Source organism: Saccostrea cucullata, unplaced genomic scaffold (assembly GCF_032062105.1).
Source record: "Saccostrea cucullata isolate Sc308-1 unplaced genomic scaffold, CSIRO_AGI_Scuc_v1 ctg25, whole genome shotgun sequence".
Classification (NCBI taxonomy): Eukaryota; Metazoa; Mollusca; class Bivalvia; order Ostreida; family Ostreidae; genus Saccostrea; species Saccostrea cuccullata.
The window spans coordinates 353,371-377,920 of record NW_026937967.1 but is presented as its reverse complement, the minus strand read 5'-3'; the positions used below and the strand labels follow the sequence as shown (position 1 = coordinate 377,920).

The following is a 24,550-nucleotide window of genomic DNA, read 5'->3' as shown; positions in this document are numbered from 1 at the left end:
TTTACAATGCACCACTGTAATAATTATTCGCTAGGCCAGTTGCATCATCAGGTATTCCTTTCATTTTCACAAACAAATATGTGTTTTAGCTTTATGCAAAGAGAGATAACTCGGAAAAGTTTCGCAGTCGATATGTACACGTAAAGGTTCAAAGCGTAATCAGTTGGTAAGTAATGCAGGTACGCATCCCTTAAATATATAAACCATATTTAGAAAACTATTGAAGTAAAAAAATAATCACTCAAATAAACAAAATAATGTGTGTGTAATTGAAATTAATTTGGCATGGGGTTTTTCATGAAACACACACATACGAATGTAATTGATATTGTTTACCCCGTTCCTGGAACTTCTGGATCCACCTGCCTGGAATATTAATCTAGTTGAATTTTAGACGAATCAGTAAATGATTGTCTGAGTCCTCTATATACGTTTTTCAATATTTCTATGTAGGAATCCACGCATATGCAACTATGCATATCCATTTACCCTGCATTGGGTATCTTGATTTCTATCACAGGGGCTTGCTCCCGGCCTTTAGTTATTTTTTTTTTAATCATATATGGTAATAATCCTTTAATAATTATTTTATATAAAAAATTATAAACGGTAGTAATAAAACAGGCTACCGTATTATATTTTTGAAAAATAATTTTTACAGGCCGGGAGCAAGCCCCCATGATTCTATAAAATATTTTAGGTCAACTAGTGTAAATATAGGAGACACGAGACACATTATACAATTCTAAATAAAATTTGAAATATTGTTTATCATGTAAACTTTCAAACAGTTACTATCACTCGTAAATAAGGATAGAAGTCGAGACAGTGTTTCATCTTCGACAATATCTGAAAGAGTTACCTCTCATGCATTATTAAAGACCACTTCGTGAATGCTAAATTATGTTTTGAGAATTGAAAATAAAGAGAACAAAATACATATCATCTTAATATCTATTGCAATTAAGTAAATTAAATTCAAATGATGAGATAATAATTATTCTTTTTTTTGAAAATAGAACACGATAGATAAATTTGCTAATAGATATGTTGAAAAAAAAACCCAGACTGTACAAGCACATTCCTAAATCCTTTGTACATTTGTATGTCACGCCAAATTCACAAAAATGAGTTTAACATAGTTTCACAGTTGATAAGCTAGGTTTATCGACTGTAAATATAGTTTACAAACCGTGAACTATAGTTAACAATTCGTTAACTATAGTTTTCATCTGTAGAACTACATTTATAGATTGTTAACTATAATTTACGAATGCTAATCTATGTGTCTGTAATAAAACGTTCACTATAAGTTTTGTTGATATACATAGATTCACGTCTGTAAACTATAATTTACAATCGTGAACTATAGTTAAGAGATGTTAATCACAGTTTCACAAATCGTGACACTATATTTGTCAGATCGTAAACTATAGTTAAGAGTTGTAAACCACAGTTTACAAATCGTGAAACTGTATTTATTACGACAGATAATCTATGTTTTGCAATCGCAAATTATTGTTTTCAGTGTTAAGTATAGTTTACGGTTCTGAAACATAGATTATCGTTTTAACTATGGTTTACAGATGTAAAATATAGATTAACGTTGTTAACTATAATATACAGTCCGTAAACTATAGTTTACAACCGATAAAGCTAGTTTATCGACTGTGAAACTATGTTTAGTTCATTTTTGTGAATTTGGCGTGCATACATTTGTACAACTTTAATTTTAACCTGTATAAAAAATATGTCATTAAAAATAAATACCTCACTTAATTTCTTCACCTTTCCTTTTTAATTCATAGATCCTTCTTGGAAGAATAGGAAAACAGGGAAGCCAGGAACAGGAAGTCTCCCAACTAATGAAGGATTTATACGACAGCATGGAACGGGAGACGGATCTCAAAGACCAGCTAAAGTTCGCCGAGGAGGAAACCAAGTCCATGCGAATGAAACTCGAAGAACTGGAAGAGGAAAACGACACGCTAAGTCAGCAGTTGAAGAAAATGTCGTCTGCTCAAGTCACAAGGCGGGAAGAGCCAAAGATGGGGACAGTTACAGAAACGGAAGTGGAATTAAAGGTTCAGTTGGACTTGAACGAACAAGATTTGCTCTTATCAAAAAAGAAAATTCAGGACTATGGAAACGAAAACGAAAAATTAAAGGAAGAAATAGCAAACTTGAAAAAAGTCGTTGAGGAAAAGGATCATTTACTACATGTAATGCCAGAGCCATCTTCACCAAATGCATATTATGAAGACAAGCTCAAAGAGATGAGTCTAGAAGTAGACGACTTAAGATGGCGGATTATAGAAAAAGAGCGGGAAAATAACTGTTTATATGTACAGTTAAGTAATTATCAAACAAAGAAATCAACAAAATTGAGAAAAAGTAACTCATTTGACAGTGAGTATTCTCAGGTTGTTGACCTTAAGAAGCACGTGGAATTCTTAACTCAAGAGAATGCCGACCTCAAAGACAAAGTAAGCGACCTAGAGGAGCAACAGAGTGAACGATTACGTAAAAATAAAAGTCCTATACGAATCGAAAGTCAGGTTTTTGAGAGCAGCAGGCAATCGCCTACAAAGAACAATGTTGAAATGATTGGGAAAACATCTCTAAGTGATCCTAATGTAATGTTTACAAACTCGAAAGATGGAAATTATTTGCCATCTCCTTCGGATCAAACAAGTACACCAAGTATAATTACAGACACTGCTATGCAAGATTCCAACGTTTTAGAAATCTCTACCAGCGAGATGGCAAAACAAAATGAACATGCAGAAAGTTTGAAAAAACAATTGAAAGCTGTTGAATTAGAAAACCAAAATCTGCAATTGAAAATGTCAGAGCTAATGAAGGAAATTGAAATTCTGCAGAAGAAGAATTTCGGTGGCACTGAAGAAAATGCATCAAGCAAGCAAAATGCAAAGGTTTCTGAAGGAGAGAGTCGTGAGGAGTTGATGGACACCATATTGGACCTGGAAGATGAAGTTGGTGAGTGAGGCTGTCTTATTTATTCTGTTAGTAAGGTTTTCATCACATAATTACCCCGCACGCTCCCTCTGGCAAATTATCGCCACAGGTTGAGGGGAAACGTTCCAAGTAATCATAATTTTTTGAAATACATCTTCTGTAGTAGCATTAGTTTAGGAGATCCTGGCCGAGGCACGCGCCTATAAGATATATTATCTCTGATTTATTGATAGTATGGCGAGGATGCGATTTAAAAGTAACTTAGACGTGAAATAGGTCTCTACTATAAATTAGGTTAAAAGAAGTAACTAGATTTATTGTAGCTCTTAAACGGATAAATAGTTTTAACGATAAAAGAAAAAAAATCATTTTGAGTTAATAAGGTATGTATTTATGGTGATTCAATAAACAGATGCATAGTATACGAATTAAAGAGTCCATTTTCCAAATATATTTGAAATTAGAGGGGAAAAAAATGATGAAATGGAATGCATCACTTTAAAGCACACGTGCAATGCAGATAAGTGGAAGGTGGTGAATGCCGCCCCTGATAACCAACCATTAACTCTTTGAATTTTTTTTTTTCCAAAACAATATAATCGGTTCCATCAGTCATAAAATATCTGATCAAAAATATTAGTGTTAAAGGATTTCTTGGCAGTCAACAGCATCAAGTCTTTTAGAGCATAGAGCGCACATATATATTGCATTCACGGAACAGGTGTGACTTGGGTGTTAAGAAACATCAATTCTATCGCGTTTCTCAAATGAAGTAAACCTTTAGCAATCTATCAAACATGAGTGCATATAGGATAGAATGTAAACTGTGAGCTGCTTTAAATAAAACACTGTTATTTTTATCTTTTAAGAGAATGGGCGAATAATTGGGGGTACTGACTTTGAACCCTATTGCATAAGTTGTGTTCAAACTGTTCTCTGGGTTGAAAGCGGAAGAACACGTGTAAATGAAAGAATCATGCATTAAAACATTTTTGTGTTTCAGCTAAATTATACCTGAAATAAAATTGAAAGGGCATTCGCTGAGACACTTGTTTTTATAAGTTACTTTGTATTTTACATCATAATCAAACATTTAAAGAACTAACTTACGGTTAAGTTCCCTGATCGAATTAAGTCATCATAAATAGTACTTATTTATACTGGACAGAAAATAATAGAATGAAGCATATGGAGATAACGAATAGCATTCAATATCAAAAGTCCATAAATTAATACAGAATAGAAGCAGAGCACACACGGACCTCCAAAACATCATAGGTGGGATCCGGTGCCAGTGAGGAGTGACCATCCCCTGCCGACCAGTCAAACCCGCCGTGTGTTCCTTGTCATGATCGGGAAAAAAGGAAAAATCCATCGTCAATTCAGTGTATACTGTACATTTGACTCAATGATAAATTGTATTTGCTGACAATGTCATTGTATCGACCATAGAATGCGAAATGATGAATTTAAACGAGAATGTTGATATTCTTGTTTCATCAACTTGTTTGTCAAAAATTTACCTCGTTTTAAAAATTGTTCATACATAGATCATGCTCTTGCGTATCGAATCAACTGAGATATATTAACTCCGTATGTAGGTAATGAAGGTATATTGCTACGTTAAAAAAGGAAAGTTGACGATAGAAAAGTTAAAGCCATCACGTTTATCATAAAGCTTGGTTGTTAGATTACCATTTATGTCTTTTTCAAGTAAAAGTTTTAAATATGAAACTGATGTGTTAGACTTTGTGGTATCTTTTATCTCAACCTCACCAGGATATATCGTATTGACTTAAGAATAGAAATTACCATTGTTAATTGAAAATACGTCGTTGATATATCTGATTGTTGAGTTGAAAGCCACAGCATGTGTTTTATTCTTCTCACGCATAAGATTTTGCACAAATTCTGCTTCATATGAATACAAAAATAGGTCAGCTAATAACGGGATGCATTTGGTACCAATGGGAATTCCAATAGATTTTTGGAAGACCTGGCCCCAAGACCATAAACTGAGAACAGACTTAAGTCAAAATTTCAAATCAATATAACTTTTGAAATAATCATGATAAGAAAACAATTTTCTTCATGTGTTTAAATTGGAATATTATATTAACCTGCAAAATTTTAAGCACACAAAAACAAATAAAACCCTAGATATTCAAACTAAAATTTTTGACTTAAGTCTGATTTCAGTTTATGGTCTCCAGGCCTGGTCTCCAAAAACAACATAGATATTGTCATTCACAAACTCAAGCATCTTTAGAATTTATATCTTGTTTTCGTATTAGAATAATTTCAATTAATATTAGTAGTACAGTGAGGATTTCACTGTGTGTCTAAAAAAGGTTTTAAATAAATGAATGTAAAGAAACATTATTTAAATTAATCTACTATAATAATTATTCTCATCATGCTTAAAATATTTTTGAACTTATTTTGGTCCTAAATAGTATTCAAAAATACGATTGAAAATGTGAAACGTAAACCGAAGAGTTTGTTTTTGAACTTGGGGTTAAAGCCATGTATCAAGCAAGTTAGAAGCGTTAATCCTGTTCCAAGATGCAGATTTCTTCAGAAGCGCATGGGCTTCCTAACTGAGAGATCTTTTTAATACTTGAAGATTGATTGATTGATTGATTTTAAATTGTTTAACGTCCCTCTCGATAATTTTTCACTCATATATGGAGACGTAAAACTGGAAGAAGTGAAACTGCTGGTAGGTAACATTTCTCGACACAACAATGCCAGGATAAGAGAGAAAATGGTATGCAAAAATAAAATATAGAAGCAACAATGCAGACAGGTCATCCATACATACATAACCAAGTTCTACATGAAAAAATCACTTTGCTAGCGTATGGCGAAATTTCCACTAAATTACGAACAACGTACCGTGCGTTGACACAGAGTAGTCCCGATATAGTTCCAAATCAGGTGAGAATAATTACAGGATTAATTTGACTTCACAATTCAAAATGCAATATCATTGCTAGCAATGAGCAATATGGAACGCCGTCACTGCCTTATAGCAGAACACTACTATTGCATCGTGTCAACCTTCCATTACATTATGTCAACTCTTTATGACATTAACCCACCCTACTATTGCATTGTGCCAACCTTCCATTACATTATGTCAACTCTTTATGACATTAACCCACACTACTATTGCATTGTGTCAACCTTCCATTACATTATGTCAACTCTTTATGACATTAACCCACCCTACTATTGCATTGTGCCAACCTTCCATTACATTATGTCAACTCTTTATGACATTACCCACACTACTATTGCATCGTGTTAACTTTCCTTTACATTATATCAACTCTTTATGACATTTACACATACTACAATTTTATTTCGTCAACTTGCATTTCGTTATGTTTACTTTTCATGATAATCTTAGTTTTTATTAACTGATGTGAAAAGCTCATGCCATACTGTGCGCACTCATCTACATTATGTCGATTCACTATTACGTTATGCGAACGCGGGTATCCTCGGCCTTTAAATGAGCATAACGTATTTTCCGCGTTCCGCAAGCACTAAAATGGCGGGAGAGAAAACTGTCGTAGAAGAGATTCTCAGCGATTTCGGAATGACATCTTTAAATGAAAACTTTAAGCGACAAATGATTGACAATCTTGAAACATGCAAAGCCTTAACACTGCGACTGTGAATTAAAGTCACGTCGAAATTCAATGGTGTTTACTTTAATCTGATAATTAAATAAATCAAATATTATGAGTCGTGCAGCAATCATTTTTTTCTTTTTATTTTGAATTTTTTTTTTTTTTCTATAAAAGTCTTAAACTTTGTAGGACATTGCATTAGTTTCACATTAAGTTTAGCTGAATTAAGTTGAAAACTTTTTTCTATAAAACTAAAAAGCCTGAGAGCTTCTCCGCTTTCCGCCCTTGGTCTCCAACCATATACCGTCCCCCTTCCTTGTTCAAGATTCCCATATCTGCCACTGATATGTGCCCATGCATGCTTACTAAGGCATATTCAATTGATTTAGATGAGCGACTGGTAGATTTTTGTAATAGAATTCTGGCCCTGGAATGATTAAAAAAATTACTAACTCCAGTGACGTAGCATCATTTTTTTGAAAGAGGAGGTCAGCCAGTAAAAAAAATCATTTATCCGAAAAAACTAGACAAGCCAAGAAAAAAAATGTCCAAGCCCGAAAATCCTATTTCGGGGAGAGTGGTCCAACTTCAATCAATCCTATTTTTTTCCAGATATATTATATTACCCTTAGTGGACTATATTTCAACAAGAAGTGGGGGTGGGGGGGGCTGTACAGTTTCAATGAACATTACATTTTCTATAGTAAAGTTATGTCTGGGAAAAGAGGGGGGTTGATATTATGTGCCTGTAATTTGTCCTAATCAATTACGACCCCCCTCCTTCTTACCAGTCATTAAAACACGGTCGTCAACATTTATTATATACTAGATATACAGCTTTGAGAAAATGTAAATGTATTTTTGCATCAGGTAATGAACTTGGAATCCACATGATAAAGAGTTAACACAATATAAAGATATTTTTAAATCACATAAGAAAGAGTTGGCATAACGTTATAATATATCCACATCACGGTATGGAGTTTCGACATAATGTAATAAAGTGTTGATATAATATAAAGATATGTTCACATTATGTTATACACTTTTTACACCGCGTAATAAAGCACTGACATAAAGGTAAGATGTGTTCACCTCACATCATGATGCCCTCGCCGTAAAATAAAGATAAATCCATATCACGTAATAATACTTTGATATAATAGAAATATACACTCTCAAAAAGGAATGGGCTTTTGACTTCATGTGATGATAAATTTAATTATAAAACACAATTTACTTGACGTAATGCAATTTTGACCTCACATATTAAAGAAATGAAATGATGTAAAGAAACATTCATTTCACGTAAGAAAGTTTTAACACAATGTAAACACATTATCACTTCACATAATGAATTTTTTACTTCAAGTTATGAAGTACTGACATAATGAAAGGATGTATTTACTCCATGTAATGCAGCATTGACATGCTATTAAGATATATTTTCATCATCCCATAAAAAATGGACATAACGTAAAGATATGTTCACATCACGTAATGATAAATTGACGTAATAAATGCATAGTTGTATGCTATAAGGCAGTGATGGCGTTCCATAGAGCAAGTTCAAATGGGGGTTTAATTCTCAAATGCATATTAATTAGTTAAGTAGTGACTGAGGATGCATTTCAAAACTTAAACCGAGCACACTGTGTTACAACTATCGAAATTTTAATTGAGTTTGCTTTAATTTGAATGTATTTTATCCAAAACTATCATATTTAACATGTTTAACATAAAAATATTATAAGATGGTTCACCACTTGAGTATGAGAATATGCCCATAAACGTGTATTTTTAAAAATTGATTTATGCTACAACTCCGTATAAAATTGATTAAAATAGTTTAATATTTATTTGGGCACCTAATAATCTAATAGAAATCATTCAACCTTGACTATGGCGAACTCGACGTTAGCATGAGTAGATTTGCCTCTGAACCTTGAGTTGAAAGCCCAAATACTGGAATTTTGAATATGTTGACCCCATTTTGCAATCCCCAGTATTTTTTTAAATTGTCCGGAGAAATTTTTTTCTAATCTTGTCCTTAAAATGCCAAACCTTCTATGAGAAATATTTTTTGCATGACTTGGGAACCACCAGAACGCTAAGGAATACAATGTGTTCCAATCCACTGACTGGCGACTAACAGCGAAGATTCATGTTTGCTAGAAATGTTATCACCCATTATAAGATGCAGACATCTTCAGAAGGCTATGTGAGTTTGGAAGAGATATCCCTTTCACCCATCGACGGAGTAAGTCTGAAACTTAGATAATTATATGAATGTACATGTAATACTGCAACGACAGATTTGGAAGGCAAATGTGTTCTCAATAGTTTCCTAAAGGTAGGTATAGAAGGATACAGCGGTACAGGCCACGCTTCTGAATCCACATCATGAAAAATGTATTTTGCTGTAGGGTATGCAAAAATTCCCACCTGACGAACAACGAAGAGAATGGAAACAGAGGGTCTTCATTAAGTCCCGAATTGTCTCCAGTCGAGAATAATGAGATGAAATCGATCGACGAATTTATCTTAAAACTTAAGAGAAGCTAATTCTCTAATCAATAATTATTTTAGTAGTGCACACTTAACCACGATTGAAATTTCAATTGTGGTTGCAACATTTTTTTTTTGTATTATATCTTTTAATACTATGGAACCATAAGATTTTGTAATGGCTCAGTTTGGTCGAATTCGTAGCTACGTAAATCCACGAATAAGCATTAAACATTCTCCACGAATTAATAAACTATGGCAACAAAGTAAAATTTTCTTTAGTAGGTATATAAGAGACTACATAAGATTACATTCCTCAAAACCTGTAAATTTATGCAATTTACACAAATTAGCCACCACGATTTTAAATGATTCTACGTATTTTACTGAGAAAAGAATATTAAAAAGAGGGTACATTAATTTCAGTAGGAAAATGTGCTTAGAAATGTTTAATTTTGTAAATTTTTGAATTCTTTGTATTTTTCCCTTGCAATTTATTTAGTAAAAATGTATGAAACGTCGATATTGTTGAAAACAGTAAGTATAGTCGAAGTAGCAAGTACGTTTCTTAACAGAAACATTTATTTTAATTCTATCTAGATCTGGTTGTTGCAATATTTGCGATTACAATATATGTCATGAGATTGCAGTAGAGTCTGAGTCAGGTGTTTGCAAAAATACACTCACATTTCTGGAGTATGACCTAGATGTGAAATAATCCATATCAAGGGTTGGAGGAACTTTTGTAGATTCTGTGATCTTTTAATATTCTAATTGCTTGTCTTGTACAAATGTCAAGCCTAATCGCATTAAGAAAGCACGATGTGCATTTTCCTGTAAACTGTGAACATACATCTGTTATGTAATGAACCGTTCAATTCAATGCCAAGTAAAATTCAAATTCCTAAATACCAAAACTTGGTGGTGAGGCCATTCTCCGGAACTGAATAGAAAGTTTTATTTATATTTAAAGTAACTTGAGCAGAAAGCTGTTTTATTTTTTGTTGTACAATTATAGTCATGCATTTCTTTTACATTTGGATGCATGTTAAGCCTTCAACGGAGACAGTTCACTTAGTGGACGTTGTTTAAGAAATCTTTTAATTCTTTTTAATTTGTAAGCTGTCAAGGATTTGTTTTACATTTTGAATGAGTGGAAACAGAATTTTTTCCCCGTTAATCTGTTTATCTAATTGCAAACATAGGGTGGCCTGCACTTTTACTATTAAAATTTTGACTTTGCTCATTCTTATGGAAATTGTAGAACAATCAAAAGTTAGAGGATCTCTGATAATTGATACATTACTATACCTGTGTTATTTGACGTCGAAATCACTCCATATAAAACTTCAGTTTCCTTTTTTGTATTATATGACCCTGCAAAGAGTAATTTAACGACATTCAACATTTAATTTTGTTCACGACGGAAATGATGTTGATTTTTATATCATGCAAAGCAAATATTGTCAGTGCATGCAAATGGAATGTAATAAGTATTTCATGGAGCAGCATTTCATGAATCTGAATAAATTACACATAAAATGTAACATGCATTGGGGAAACCTTTAATCGAAAACAAATTCTTAATGTACATAATTGTACATTAAATTTATTCACTTGAAGAGTAAAGATCAAACACAGTGAGAATAGAAATAATGATGATAAATTCTTATGTGTTTCATATCACGAATGGATTGTTTTGTCCTGACATTCCGTACGATACGGTACGATAAGATATAGATACATGCACTTGGTAATTGATTGTATCAAGTACACAGAAATACATATATACTGAAAATGACAGCTCAAGGTTCTAACATGATATTCTTTACATCATCTTTGTTGTATTGATAAGATAATCCTACAACATATTTTTATGATTTCTTCATTTCCAAAAGATAAAAAGTGATTTCTATAAATGAGATGCACGTTAAAACGGCAATGTATTAAAAGTATGAAAAAGGTAAAAAAAAAAAAGAAGATTACAAACAGGGATTGATCGCAAAATATCTTAATACAATATTTTTATGAAGAGGACTTGATGAAAGGTTCTCCGTAAACAAAGGTGGGATCTGTAGCTTAGGAGAAGTAAACATCCCATGTCAACTGATCATGTCAATGCATGTATGCATGAGGTAAACTATATACTAGTAATTCGTAGTCAAATTAAGCATAAGAGCAAAGGCCTAACAATTGATACCAGTCGGCAGGGGATGCTCACTCCCCCATGGCACCTGATCCCACCTCTAATGTTTTGGAGGTCCGTGTTTACTTTGCTCCAATTTTGCTTTGTTAAATGGACTTTTGAGATTGAATACTGTTCATTATCTCCATATATTTCAATGGTATTTTGAGAATCATGTTATCCAACATATCTCAAGATACCTCAATTTATGACAATCAATTGCTCATTTATGTCTTTTGTGATTTATTTGAAGAAATGTTTTAAGTTTAAGTAGTTTTGAAGACTTTTTCTGTTCTTTTGAATTCTTTTTATCCATTTTCACGAACTTCATTCTGAAATCTTTCATCCATGTGCTTGTAAACGAAATGCATGGGATATCTCATTTCATTGCCTACATACCCTACTTCTTGTAAATTTTAGTCCATGTAAATTTCAATGCACACCACATAAAACATCGTTTAAATGGATCTGAAAAAAAATCATGTGTTATATAGGTAAATGTATTATGCATGATATATTAATAAACAGAATCTTTTAACCGGTACATCTAGTACATCAAGAAATATTAAATAATAATTTAATACAAACTTTTTACTGCAAAGAACTTACATTATATAAATTTTGTTTTAAAAGTAATTTTTCATAGAAATATATGATCCTTATTTTCTGATTATAAAAATTGCAGTCAAAATTTACGAAAGATTAATTGCCATATCAGAGGATCATTGTACAAATTTTTTGAGACAAATGCTGACTGACGTTTTTCATACTAATTGTCAGTCAATTATTTATACACTGAATTGACGACGGATTTTCCCGTTTTTTCCCGATCATGACAAGGAGCACATGGCGGGTGTGACCGGTCAGCAGGGGATGCTCATTCCTCCATGGCACCTGATCCCACCTCTGATGTTTCGGAGGTCCGTGTTTGCTCTGCTCCTATTTTGTATTGTTTTATGGACTTTGATATTGAATACTGTTCGTTATTTCCATATCCTTCTTATGCAAGTTGTGTTAGTAACTATGTCAAATTTTATCTAATTTCCCTATGTGACATCACAGAATACGTAATACGCGTTTTTTGTCTTCAATTGATTTGATCACAAAAAGTTCTTATTGGTTTACATTGAACTCAGTTTTGCTCTGAAAAGATGCGTTTCTTTCAGCCACTGATCATGTAAAACAGTCAACAGTTCGGTTATTTTACAAAGTGATACATCGCTCCCTTCGGAGTATCTTGTCAATGCTGTACTCTTAACGCTTCTTGTTTTACAGTTTATGTTTAGCGATATGTTAAGGTTATGGAAGGAACCTTCATCATTTTTTGAAGATAAGGCAGTATTTGTTTGAAAGATATTGTGGTTTTTATGCATCAAAAGTAAAGATAGTGTTGTCATATTGAATACACATCATTAAAGAAGAAAAGAGTTACACCCAAAACATTGCTCCGTTCAATTCTACAAGCTATTCATATTGAAGTGTTATTTACAAAACTAATTCAATATGGCAACAGCGATAGATGTACAGTATAATGTTTGTTTTGTTTCTCGTTTTTTAAGATACAGTGGTATGTTACATGTATTTAAGGTCATTAAGTTTAAGTTGAATCCTCAATTTAGTAAGCTATGGTTTGTGCCAGTTTTTTTAAAAAGAAAAATAAAATCTGATCATATAAATTTTAATTATCAACTATATACAATAATCCAGATAGGTTATAAAGCATATGATGAAATGAATGTAAGCTTGATAAAGGACTTCCGTTGTTGTCCATTATACCATAACATGTTACTATAGACCAAATCCTTGGAGGAAAAAAAATATTTCCATATGCTTTCAGTTTTGAAGATTATGACACGGGACATATGAATAATAAATTTTTAACATGTATTGTCTAATGAAATCTTTCATTTGTTCATGAGATCAAGATCATAAAACTTGTATATAATCAATATTGTTTATCATTCTAGTATTTTGTGATGCTGGGTGATGTCCACTTTGGATTTACACCACCTGTTTTCAGATAGCACTCATAAAAACCACAGGAATAACATATCAAGTACCGTTTTAATGATTTAATAAGCCCCAATTTAAGATTAAAGATCTTTCACCTTTGTTTTAAGATATGTCCATTATCATGATATCTACACATCGTATAAGTTTGCGGCAGATCTCTCCCCTAGCATCCATGTAGTTTATAAATATTAGAACCGTGACCGGTCAGGTATTCCATCGCTCTAAGGTTTATTACCTAGATAATTGATATTTATCAATAATTATGGGGTATTTATGTTTTGCGGTAAACAAGAAATATGGATACGGTTTCAAGAAAAAATGTTCTATGCTAGATGTTTTTGCACTTAATGGAAAAGAAATATTTATTCCAAACCACAATGGTAAACCGCTGGATTAAGATTTTTTGAAAACTTTCTATTCATTCAATTTCATTAATAAAAAGGAGAAAAAATACAAAAAAGAGGTACTAAGATTGTTAAAAAGAGTTTTCATTTTTTAAAAAAACATTTAGTTTTACGAAAAGAACATGTTATATAGTAAAACATCTTAACAAAATATTCCATCTTTTCCTGTTATAAATATCCAGCATATAAATTAAAAACAGAACTGGTATATTTTTATCAATGAATTTTGTGTGATTTCACAGCATTATAGGTTGAAAAAAAAAGAAATCCATCAAAAAGATAAAATGACCAAAAATACTTGTTAACTGTTGTTTTTACGCAATTTAAAACCTCAATACTATGCGCGACGTCATAGCGATAGGCACTAATTTTTGCAGTTTTATAAGCAGACTTTAAAAAACCATTATTTTGAAGCAGAAAGAGGAAGGTATGGTGTTAGATTTATTGCGCCCTAAAAATGTAATGACATCAAAAAGTTTTGAAACTGGCTTAAGTTTTTTTAATTTGATAAATCATGAATTTGACATCAACAAAAATACATCATTTTTATTATCAATCAAAATGGCACATTTCAAGGGTGATTTTCCATTAGGAAACAGTGTCCATAGCCGTCGTCCACGTTAATTTTTTGATATTTTGTGCAAAATTTAATAACAAATCACATATCTCAAGATCTTTGTGGGCGATGCCTGTGGACAATGCCATCTGAAAGAAAATTCCATTGAAAATTGGTGTCTTCTGCAACTTTTTAAGAAAATACGGGAAAATGCACATGTTTATGACGTCATAATTAGCATTTAAAAACACATGTGAGAAAAATGACTTGTATGATTTTTCTGCATTGAATTTCAATTATTTAAAAAGCATGAGTTTTCAACTTTTACACCAGTTTCATTTTTTAGAAAATCACAGGGCAAAATTTGTATGGAAACCTTACCTTCTTCTTTTCTCTAAAACTTCAACATAAGGAGAGAAAAAACTTTCACTATGACCTTTCATCGACATTATGATATATTGGCGCCGTTTGTACAATGATAGTTACTTCACGCCAATGCTGAATCCCAGTGAAATCGAAATAAAAGATCACAGAGTATGGCACTTGGCTAAAGATGATAAAGACCAACTAACAATCACTTGTTTTGTATGACTGTCGACAGGGGGCGCTTTCTTCGCATGAGTTTTCAACTTTTACACCAGTTTCATTTTTTAGAAAATCACAGGGCAAAATTTGTATGGAAACCTTACCTTCTTCTTTTCTCTAAAGCTTCAACATAAGGAGAGAAAAAACTTTCACAATGACCTTTTATCGACATTATGATATATTGGTGCCGTTTGTACAATAATAGTTACTTCACGCCAATGCTGAATCCCAGTGAAATCGAAATAAAAGATCACAGAGTATGGCACTTGGCTAAAGATGATAAGGGCCAACTAACAGCTACTTGTTTTGTATGACTGTCGACAGGGGGCGCTTTCTTCTCCTAGACACCTGATTCTTTTTCTGGAATTTTCTGAGTCAGTGGTTTACGCCATGTTTATATGTGTATCGTTCGTAATTTTTTAGATTGATCACTGTTCTTCATCTTCACCTTTTTCATGTCTTTTTTTTCCTTTCCTGGGGTGAAAAAACCATTTTCCATTAGTATAAACAGCATCATATGATAGGCAAAAAACTGCAAAATGTTGTGCAGGTGGTCCCAACTGTCAAAGTCACTGTTTGTTATGTGTGTTTGCTGCTCTCATATTTTCCATTTGTACATGGACTTACGATGAATACAGCATCAAAATCCGATTAACAACTCTTTGCGCTTGTGTAGATTTAAAATATTAGAGGGAAATATAAATGAGGGAGAGAGAGAGGAGAGGACAAAACCTGTAGTACACGTATCTAAGCTGATCTCTAACATTAAAAGACTTAAATATCTTTAATGGTCTTTAAGATGACAAACTGCGAAAACTGTGACAATGCTTGTATAACTGTACATTATATTTATTAACATGTATGTATAAAATGAAAAATAAAGAATTAGAGTATAGATGCCTTGTAAAATTGTGAAGCTAGACTACTCATATAAAATAATAATTTTGCACAAATACTACATTTAAAAAAAAAATATTAAATGTCGTATGAAAATGTCGAATTATTCATATATACATAAAGTTGTCAATCATTTTTTTAAATAAACCCAATCACTAAATATTGCATCATTAAATTATAGCTTTAATTTTGTTAACATGATATACATCATACCACACACGCTTTAACTATTGAGAATTATATTTAATATGATATTTATTTGTAGAGATATATGCTTTGAATACCTATTGTATAAACAATGCTTGTAATAATAAATATCTTAAAAGCCAATCACACTAACATCTGTTGATAATTAGGAGTCAAAATATCTCATCGACAATCAAATAGAAGCAATATGTATTAAAGAAACATGATATATTACAAAATCACCTTAGCATAATATTAGATATTGCAATCTACATGCATGTTAATTTCATTCTACCGCGTGCTTTTCTTAAGACGCAAACCTGATCGTGAAGTAATTAAGGTTAGAAAAATACACGGTTCTGGCCGAGATGCTGGCTTGCCATGTCTCTTTAGCGAATTCCTCTACTTACTGTTACTTTGGCAGAAAGTGTTTATTCTTGATCAAGCCGCGGATAAGTCGGGAGGAAGTTAGGGTTCAACAATCATGCTTATGATAACTGTGAAGGTACTATTCATACAAGTATCAGGTTGTCTATTGTATTGCATTGAACAAGAACTGTATACTCAGCTTGAAGGGTGATGGCAGGATTTATTTATTTCTGTGAACGGTAAAGTTTTAATGAGACTTTGTGTTCGATTTATTTTCAGCATTATACTTATCTTAATGTCTTCAAATGAAGAATTTTTAAATTTTGTTAAACTTTGCATAAGCTTCATTATACTAATTATGGTTTAAAGTATATTTTTGAAATTAAACTTATTTGAATTTGTTTTAATGAGATTTCTTAATCATGTTAAAACTGCATCATACAATATTTTATATTTGACTGCAAGACGAGAGCTAAATACTGCAATTGCATCGAATGTAATGATATTATACAACCTCCTAAAGTTTTAGTTTCTTGAAACTTTTGATTTTATACAGCCTAGGGCAGACAAGGTTAATGCAATAAAACCGCAAAGTCAATTAGTTCCAGGAATGGATGGAGGGGAAACACAAATAGACAGCTGTGACTAAAACAATGGAGACATTAACCTTGAAATAAGACATAATATGCATACATCGGATTCAGAACTCATGAAGTCAGAGATAGAAATGTTTCCGCTGTTAGGTTGCAAATCATCATATATGATTGTTTTTGACAACAATATTTGCAACGTAGTTGCTTGAGTGCGCATATATATATATTTTAGTATTTTCTTGCAAGACGCACGTCTTTGAATTTTTTTATGAATTCAATGAAATATGCAGATGACGAACAGTAGTGTTAAAGGTCAAAAGTCCATGCAAGCAGTACTTGTAGATCAGAAACAGAGCAAACACGGACCTCTTAAACTTAAGAGGTCGAATCAAGTACCATGATGAACAGAGTATCCTTATTTTTTTTTTCTTCAATTATAAAATGCTTGAAACAAAAGTGTTTGTCAGCTTACTTATCCCTATGAATGTAAAATGAGATCAACTTTTTTATCAATAGTATTCCTTTAATCAATGTGTATCTTTCTGTCTCATAAACTTTTAAGACATTACAGAATATATACTTGAAAAAAGAATCTATTTGATATATTTTCAAATTATTTCATGCATACAGTATGAACGTTTGCAGTGGTCACTTGGAATCTAATTGTTTTTTCTGATTCATTTTATTTGATGTAAGGATTTCGATTTGAAATTAAAGATATTTTCGGATCTTGAGAGAAAAAGTTTTGCTCATAAAAACATTTTATGTCTAAAATTAAATATCTATTATGAAACTGAGTCTGTATATTGTACCAGGTTCGTCAATGTTAAGTTTTTACATCATTATTGTCTCTTGTACCATCAGTTTCGGAAACAGACAAAGAAAAAAAGTTCATGTTCCCAAATGGTCAATGTCAGCTTCCCAACCTAAAGTTAAAAATGAATTTTCTTGATGGAGATTTATACAAAAATATTTTTATTTCGTACATGTATAAATCTTAAATCAGTTTATTCTTAAATTCCCGATTTGTGTTGTTTCAATGTTCCTTGAAATTGAACACTGTCATAAAAATTTCCATGTTTCATTTTAAAGAATATTTACATATAATTACATGTATGCATTTTAGATATTTCGAAAACTATTAGGGGGTATTTCATATGAACCATATGTCGGTATTTTAGATGCCCTATCCAAGAAACTGAGTCAGAGAAACCAAGAGACTGCCAATCTTTTAAAGAAAGAAGAAGAATATTTAAAGCAAATAGAGAAAATTGAAGACGAATATCGAAAAAAGGAACTTGATCTTCTCAACGATTTGGACATTGCACATGATAAGAATGAGGTACGTGTATTAGTGCGGCATTTCAAAGATGATTATGGTTTATAATATTTTGTAATTTTTTTTTATCAAAACAATTTTAAAAAGAGAATATTTAAATGAATTTAACCAAAATCAATTTAGAAATATTGAGGATGAAACATTGTTAGAACATTAAAAGTAATTCCATATATATACTTTATGATGGTTTGTCTGATGTATTACTGTATGTATTTTATATTTTCACCCCTTTCCTAGTGTATTTAAAAGAGACTAAACATGAAAGATTATATCTAAAGAATAAACTCTTTTTTCTCTATATTTTACATTATCTAAAATACGTTTTTCCTACAACTTTTTAAATTATATTTATCATTTTCTTGAAGTCAATTTGCAAGTATACCACCCTCTGTATCCAAAAAGTAAGATACCAAAAAAAAAAAAAAAGAAAAAAGAAATAGCAAGGTCAAAAAGTTTATGTAGCTAAATCTAATTACAGGTGTAGAGAAACGTATACATTTTATATCTTAAGAAAATACAACACAATCTGGCGTTAAGCTATTCCTATAAAGAAGGGATCTTTGTATGATTGTAAATATTTACATATAATCAGTGAACAGAGTTATCATGGTGAGACTATCTGGTATCTACTGATACAGAAGAACAATTTTCTGGTAGGATTATTTTTGGAATATTTTCAAGAACTTTGAAGCTAATGATAAGCTACAAAGTCCAAGAAAACCAAACATCAAATGGGAGTTCACTAATTTAAGAAAGCAATAATGCAGTTTTAGAGTACTTCTGATTCTTTGCCAAAGTCAACTTGCGTTTCCCCTGTTATCATTTAATGTTTGCTTGTTGTAGAATAGAAATATTCCTATTGACTTGCTTTCTTTAAGTATCTTCATGTTCTTAGAATCACGAATGCAGCCGTTTGAAAGTAGCGAACAATAGGAATACTCCGATATTAAAACAGCTGCAGTAAAGTGTGTAGCTATTCTGCAAACGTTGATTTGTAGAAGAAATGCAGCTGATCAACCGCATTTTTTCTTAATTTTAATTGCCATTTTAGACATTGGATCATTCGTGATGAGTTCATTGACACTGATTATAGAAATACATGTATGTCGAATATTGGAGTGTATTTTTAGTCATGCTAATTGTAACAACATTGGACTTGCACGAAATTTCAGATTTTGAGTAATCTACTGGACATCGTCAAAGAGCGTGCTGACACAGCAGAACGTGAATTAGAGCGCGTTGCAGCCTCATTCTCAGTAGCCAGTGACGGAAGCGGACGCAGTGCAAGAGTAATTAGCACTTGTAGTGACGTCAGCCTCGGAAGTGACGAAGTCTTTGATGGAGCATCACCTGGTGTGTCTCCCGGCTTGTCTCCAATAACTCCTGGCAGTCCAGAATCACCATTAAAAAGACAGGTCATCCAAAGGGACTGGGACGTAGGTTCTATTATTTATACATACCGGTATATCTAAGTTAGAAATTATCAAATTATTATCATAAAAAATGCATGAAAGATAACAAAAATCTTAAAAATAGGGACAAAGACTATGAACCCCCTTTCATCGTTAATTTTCAAGATGAAAGATATAGAAACATCAAATTTATCCAGTTGTACTATCAAGCAAGGTTATAAAGTCATATGGTTAATGCAACATATCGTATACTATTATCATACCATGTGAACTTATAAAATAGGTTTTAACCTTTTATGAGCACCATAAAAATTGGCACAGTGTGAAGAAAAACAAAATATTGATAAACTACTTGGTATAAAGTTCACAAAAGAAAATAAGAATTTGAGTCTATCATATTTTATTTTGTGGTCCTTATCATGTGTGGTCGAAGTAGAAAAGTATATGGAACTAATTGAAGCATCTTTATTTTTGTGAACGAAAATTCCAGAATTCGTTTATTGATTAAAAAAATAAATACACTAATACTGGTATAAATAATTTTCACTGTGGGCAATTTCACATGACGACTGAAATACTGACTGAGTAGCTTCCATCTTGTCTCTCTTGCACGTCCAAAGTCCCAGGTGTTTGTGATTTGTAATGATGGATCTAAAAGACTTAAAATTTGGCATTTGCCAAATGTGCACAATGTTCTCAAAATATGATTTGGGTTTAAGTGACCTGAAGACAAAATGACTCTCAGGAGCACAGATTTAACCGAATGTCCAACCATAAGCAGCAGATTCGTCATACGTGTATTAACATTAAGAACCATCTCTAGAAATCGAAAATCTTGAAAAGAAATCGTGCTTATGGCATTGCAATTATTAAAACCAACGCTTCTTAAAAAAAGTAAAACAGAGTGAATTCTCTGGTTTTGTTGCTTTTCTTCCTTGTTGAAAGGATCGTCATGGTAACTGGTAACCCAGTCGATTAAGTGGCTCTTTCGTGATCGGATCGGAGGGTCGTGCGATCGAAATTTAGCCATGACTAACCTAAGTCGATAAAAAAATAAGTAGCAACTGTTCCCTTCGCCATGTGCTCAGCAATTTGAAGTGAAAGTTGCGTGTCCTTCTGTAGAGCTCGAGATCACGTGTCACGGCAGACGTTGGTACGATATAGATCCATCTCTAACTTGGCCATTGCGCAAAGTCGAAATTTGAAGCCATTTGCCAGTATTTGGTGACTTCTCTTCATGAATGCAAAAATCTCAAATGGGACGTAAAATAATAGAAATCAATCAATCTTTTTGACTTGGTACTTGGGACATTTTTCACTCCTTCAACCATAACATGTCTTAGCCTGGGAACACAGTAGCGTATGCTGCAATTTAACAACAATCTTGTCTTCATTATTGAAATTTAATATACATTTAATACCTCTGTTATCTTGTATTCTGATGCCCTAAACTATACATAAAGAGAAGAAATAGTATTATTATTTACATTGCCCTGTGACATGATGCTTGTACATAGACTTGATACAAACGTACCAAGTGCTACACCCAGAGCAAGGTCATCAGGTCATTCGGTTAATCTTTTGTTACCTTCTAAAATTATTGCTGCCTTTACCAATTTGATATTAAAGCTAACATAATCTTTCTCTCTGATTCTCTCAAGTTCCTTAGTATGCTTCCAATTAAATGGCTTCCCTAATTATTTCTCATCTTCTTTTCAACATGATATGAATCGAATTGCTTAATTTCTTTGGCATAAAATAAAAGCAATTTCAGATATTTTAATTCTGCCTTATTTTTCCAGCTCTTGTGAACTAACAGCAATTCCTGTCCATGTTAATATATTTATAGATATGTAATTTTTTTTTACTCCAGTTCTTTGAACTTTTTTCTTGAATATCTGGCGGATGATACGGACTGGATTTTTTTGTCTGCTTTAATTATAATGCCATGTTCAATTAAGCGGAACACATCCACAGTCATCAAAAATTTTTTTTTTGTCTAGAAAGTTCTGTGTTGTGTTTTCTCCAAACCTGCTAATTAAGTATTGTAGAGAATATCTATGCTCATCGTTTTCTCCAGATTGGGTGATTGGTAATTACGATGATAAGGACACGACATTTCAGAAAGTGTACTCGTATTTGTAAATAATCGAGGGTGCTACACATAAATACATTTAGTGACAGAATAATTACAAAACAAAAATTTCCCCATTTTTCAATTAAGTTTCAATTACATTACTCCTTTTCTTTTTTCGTTTTTGTGGTCCTTGGTTAGCCTGCCTATCAACCATATCAAAGATTCAAAATAATACTTAATAAACATCAAGACTAATCCTTGAAACAACTCACACTTAGAAACAGTTGTGTAAGACAATTCCAAACTTACCAGATAAACAAGTAAAGAAAACATTTGTTGAACTGCACAATTTAATTGGAAATTTTACTTTTTCTACAAGGTTCAGAAATTGGAGAATTTATTTGCTTGTCTTTATTTCTTGACGCTTGAATTAACTCAGGAGAAAACATTCTTGATTCTTTAGAACCAGTTTCGTAAAAGGATTGACTGCTTGGAACGTCTGTTGGCGGAGGAGAGACAAAAACTAGCGGCAACAGAGAAGAAATTAGCTCTCGTGTCAACAGAGAGCATCTCTACCGCCATGTCGGACGACGCCAAGCTTTTCGCTAGGGAGAAGGAACTCCTTCAAGCAGAGGTAGTTTTGAATTTTAAGAATTATTTTATCATAAATAGTAATTTTACATGAAATTTTAAGAATCTTTAGAAAAAAGTTTATTTTCGAGTAAATGTAAAAGATGTTTTAATAATTTTGAATGTTGTCGTGTTTGTTGTATAGAAAACTATTCTATATATGTCTGTTACTTTTAAAAAGTATTGGAAGATAATATGTTTTTAACTTATGCTTAGCATTCTTCACTCCCATGTCCACGTTCTCTCTCTCTCTCATTAAGGATGAGTTGCTATCAAAATAAACGAAACGTAATACTTTGATACAAATATCACGGAGGGGAAACGTAAATAGAACAAAATGATGAAAGCGAAAGTCTGGAATGTGTGTGGCCTTACGATAATCCAACTGCATTGTAAAGATTCTGAATATCTTTGATACATTACGGTTGGAACTTACAGTTGAGTAAATATATGGTATATTTTGCAGATTTTAGAAGGAAAGAAACTTTTGAAGATAGCAACAGATCAAATAAAGGGCTTACGGGAACGAATGTTCACACTAGAAGAGGAAAATCGATGTCTGCGGGCTACCTGTGCCGCTGAAAATGTATATTTCTTTTTCTCCTTTCAGTTTTATTTTTTAACTTTTTTAACATTTACTTTCACTATTTAGTACTTGTCAACTAACTGGATACTTAAATTTGACTGATTTTCTATAAATTCTTACTTGTGAATAGTATTTCTATTTGGGTATAGGAAATAGATGTTTAAAAGACTTAGAGCTTTTTAATACTGTTCATTATCTCAACATGTTTCATCCCAAACTTTGAAATAATGTTTAAATATGTATTTAACTTTTTAATGCAAGAAAATGCAATTAAGATCTGGACTTCCTGATATATAGCAATCTTTATTTTTATAGTAAACTTTGATTTTGAAAAAAAAAAACACTTTGGCAACAACGTTGATTTAACTTCATTTTAGCAAGATATTTTGAAATCTCATTAAATGAAAGATTTATTTTTAGGTATATTCTCTCAATATCAAAATAAGATGAAAGTAACATGGCTGCCCACGGATATGTTCACATATCAAATATCATTTGCAGTTATCAATATATTCACAAATATATATTACAGGCCGAAAGTGAGGAGTCGGAAAACGAAAAGACACCATCTTATCATATTGATGAGAGACCTTCATTTGATGTGACGACAGTACGTAGTTATCAACCACTAGTTCTGTATAAAAAAATGTACAAAAATGAATTTTATAACGATATAGAATGACTTGTTAACCTATTTGACTAAAAACAATTATTCAGGCACTAATTGATGGCTGAAATTTTTATGCAAGCTGTTGGCATGTGAATAAATACGTTATGTAATTCTTATGGTGTATTTACAATTTGAATAACTGCCAAACGAAATCATTAATGTGTTTATAATACGTCTTTCATGAATTGAGCATAAGTGATATAATCTCATTAAAACATTTCTTCCTTTGAAAAGAATTATAAACAAAAGCATCCATATTCATCAATGAGTAATGCAAGAGTGCATCTAATTTCTTGTCTTCTGGTAGGCATGTTATCTTCTGCTAACCATTTTGTCATGTTCATGCAAACATTTCAATTAGTTTTCCCGAATTAGTTCTTTTTATTGTTGGTAAGATAATTAAGCCTTGGAATTAAAGAGGTTATACATGTAATTTGATAATGAGTTGTGTATGTATATTACAGAGGGACGCGTCTAAATCGCAAAACCCAATAGATGTGTCTAGTTACAGAGAAAGAATTGCAAGTTTGGAAAAGCAATTGAATGAAGTAAGCAAATTTACATTTATGTTTGCTTAACCATCGTAACTTTTATAAACACCCCATTGATGATCATTCAATATATGCACATTCACATACCTCTTAACATACGAAACATACCTAATATGCTAAATGAATATGAAAGTATTAACTTTAGCATAAAGGATGCATATTTCGTCAGAAGAGTATATAATTATATAATAACCTTGAACAGATAAAGATCATATAAAACATTAAGTAGTTTATAAAAACTAATAAAACTCATTGACAAGTCTGCAAAGTAGATAATTGAAACATTGTATATATAATCATTATATAAATTGACAACAGTAGAGAGTTTCATAAGTGGTACTTGTATCATATAGCTTATGTAATGAACAA

At 32.1% G+C, this 24,550-nt stretch overlaps 1 protein-coding gene across 1 annotated transcript in view; it reads left to right on the top strand.

Moving 5' to 3' along the window:
• The window catches only part of LOC134249169 (uncharacterized), a 40,029-nt gene that overhangs the window by 9,370 nt on the left and 6,109 nt on the right, over nucleotides 1-24,550 (top strand). Inside the window, exons 3-9 of the mRNA XM_062731545.1 lie at nucleotides 1,809-3,000; nucleotides 18,098-18,258; nucleotides 19,428-19,691; nucleotides 22,208-22,378; nucleotides 22,841-22,960; nucleotides 23,493-23,570; nucleotides 24,095-24,178. Of these exons, the coding sequence (XP_062587529.1) occupies nucleotides 1,809-3,000; nucleotides 18,098-18,258; nucleotides 19,428-19,691; nucleotides 22,208-22,378; nucleotides 22,841-22,960; nucleotides 23,493-23,570; nucleotides 24,095-24,178 (2,070 nt within the window). The remainder of the gene's footprint in view (nucleotides 1-1,808; nucleotides 3,001-18,097; nucleotides 18,259-19,427; nucleotides 19,692-22,207; nucleotides 22,379-22,840; nucleotides 22,961-23,492; nucleotides 23,571-24,094; nucleotides 24,179-24,550) is intronic.